Source organism: Priapulus caudatus, unplaced genomic scaffold (assembly GCF_000485595.1).
Source record: "Priapulus caudatus unplaced genomic scaffold, Priapulus_caudatus-5.0.1 Scaffold81, whole genome shotgun sequence".
Classification (NCBI taxonomy): Eukaryota; Metazoa; Priapulida; class Priapulimorpha; order Priapulimorphida; family Priapulidae; genus Priapulus; species Priapulus caudatus.
In genome coordinates this window covers 211,571-214,070 of record NW_014577142.1, presented here as the reverse complement: position 1 = coordinate 214,070, position 2,500 = coordinate 211,571, and the positions used below count along the sequence as shown (strand labels likewise).

Genomic DNA, 2,500 nt, shown 5'->3' with positions numbered 1-2,500 from the left:
AAATGTCGTTTAAAATGTTGCACGTTAGATTTGCACTAATATTTTCATGGTGATAATTTATCATTATAATTGTTTGATGATTGATTGGTCATCAATCAGCTCGTGCAACTTATGTTCAGGCGTGGAGAGTTTTCACTGACTCCCATTGCTAGTGAGCGTATAAAGTAGTTACACAAGGTTTTTCTACATGCCAGAGTGATCCACTGATATCGTGATACCCGTGTTTCTGTGCAGGCACACCGTCGTCATCTGGTATTGTAGATGAGCAGGGGCCAATCATAACTCAACCACAGACGCCGATGACGACCATTTGTCGAACAGCAGATGCGGGCGATGGCTGTGCAAGCCAGAGCAGCAACGACTTCATATCAGAGTAAACTATATGTGATGCAATCATTGGTATTAGTGTTGCCGAATTAAATTGCAACATTTAACTATCTCGGTTAATTTTTACTCAACCGTGTTGATTCAAGATGGACTGCTGACGTTACGCCTGCTTTCTCAAAGCTGACTGAAGTTATCAGATTTGACCACCAGATGGTGTGGTGGTCAATAGCTTGGTCCACACATGACTGAGTCTGTATCCCCCTCGTCACGGTTGATGTTCGGGGTCTTGCGGATCCAGATGGCTTTCTTAATCCAGCGCCTGATCTTTTATTGGCTTGTGATCGATAATTTTCGAATTATCCCAATCAATGGTGTGGTTGGCAGTCGCTACGTGGTCCGTGATCGTGGATTTGGTTATTTCGGTAGCCAACTGTTTTCGTTGGGTCCTTGTGAAAGATTTGGCTGCTACGGTGTCTACGTCCTTTTTATGTTCTTTAAGGCGGGTTTCAAGTTTGCGGCTGGTTTCTCCAATATAACTTTTTCCACACATTGCACACGGTATCATTTAGACACAGTCTGTAACGTTGTGTATATCTGTTCTGTCCGTCGGATGTACTAAATGCCTTTTTAAGGTCTCAAGCAGTCTGTCTGTTGATGCCACGACTGCAATTTTGAGTTGACGTTGTACTACGTCTGTGACGCCTCTAACATATGGTAGGACAATCATCACCTTCGGTTTCTCAGTGGACGTTTTCTTATAGGATGTTGACACACTTTGTCGAGTGCCCAATTGGGGTAGTCGCATTTACCTAGCGCATCCTCGAGGTGGCGCTTCAGCTTCCCGGTCCTCACTCTCCATTATGGTCTTATCTCTACAATCAAATAGCGCTCGTACCACTGACAGTTTGTGGTTGATATGTGATGTGAGTTGAAGTTGTGTGGACTCAGTCACGTGTGGACCAAGCTGTTGACCATTGCACCATCTGGTGGTCAAATCTGATAACTTTAGTCAGCTTTGAGAAAGCCTCCTGATAGGAGGCGAAACGTCAGCAGTACGTTTTGAATCAACACGGTTGAATACAAATTAACTAAGATAGATCTATTATCTACCAACCGAATAAACTTTAATGAATTTAAGTTTGTGAAAAGCACTGCAAGCATTTAGTTTGGGTGTGGCGATTTTTCAGGAATGCATGCAGTAAGCTTCATGAGCAATGGGAGAATGCGTGTCACTGTCTATAATTTCCCCCCTCCCTCTCCAAAGCTTCATGAATGAGATTGGCTCCTGTTTTTTGGACCTTTCGTGGTTTCGATCACCATGTCGACCCTTCTTGAAAAAATTTCAAAAAACATGCTTTTGGCATGTGACCCTCTGTGTAAACATTGCTTGAGTGCAGTTGACTGTGGTGCACGCTTGCCTATCTGCTAGGTAGGCATGCTTTAATTTTTTGGATTACTTGTTTATTGTGTTATGAACAGACAAGCAGAGAAGTCCTCGCTGGCTGTTCACGGGTCGGAGATTAGCGAGCACGTAGACCAGCAGCAGCATGACTTAGACTCGTTATGTGAACTGCTAACGAACGGCACATACAGCTTGGATGCGGGAGCTTTGTTCGGGGTATGTATATTTAGGAAACCCTGTTGCTTATTTACTAGTGCGACCATAAGCATCGTGATAAGCATATATCATATAAAATGTTGGAAAAGGATTAGTGATTTAATAATAGTTTTTCATGTAATCAAATTTAAATTATGTGACATCAGGTAGATCAACTGTATATAAGCATTGTTGTGATTGGTATACTGTAGCCTTTTGCAAATAGCTTGTAGTGATAGCTTGTGTCTTTATTTGCTGAGGTTACTTTAACGTTGTTAACAGATATGAGCCAGATAGTGACTCTTTTTTTATTTAATGACAGACCGAGGGCTAATCACAAAAGTGCAATTATATTTATACCTAAATGCTATTTAACCGAACGATATTCATTTTAGGGCAAATTTATCCATATTATAACTGAAACTATATGTCGTTTATAAGATATTACAATCCTTTTGCTTTTAAATTAATAAATAAGAAACACCCTCGGTCTGTATATAGCTCTTGGCTGAAAAGTGGTTTTGTGCAACTCATCAGATCGTGCGCTTTGAGTGGCGCCACCGTCGTTGTAATCAA

At 41.5% G+C, this 2,500-nt stretch overlaps 1 protein-coding gene across 1 annotated transcript in view; it reads left to right on the top strand.

Moving 5' to 3' along the window:
* The window catches only part of LOC106821656 (heat shock factor protein 1-like), a gene marked incomplete at its 3' end in the record, with an annotated part of 11,423 nt that extends 9,478 nt beyond the window's left edge, over positions 1-1,945 (top strand). Inside the window, 2 exon segments of the mRNA XM_014826546.1 lie at positions 235-373; positions 1,807-1,945. Coding sequence (XP_014682032.1) covers positions 235-373; positions 1,807-1,945 — 278 coding nt within the window.
* Between the last annotated feature and the right edge of the window lie 555 nt (positions 1,946-2,500).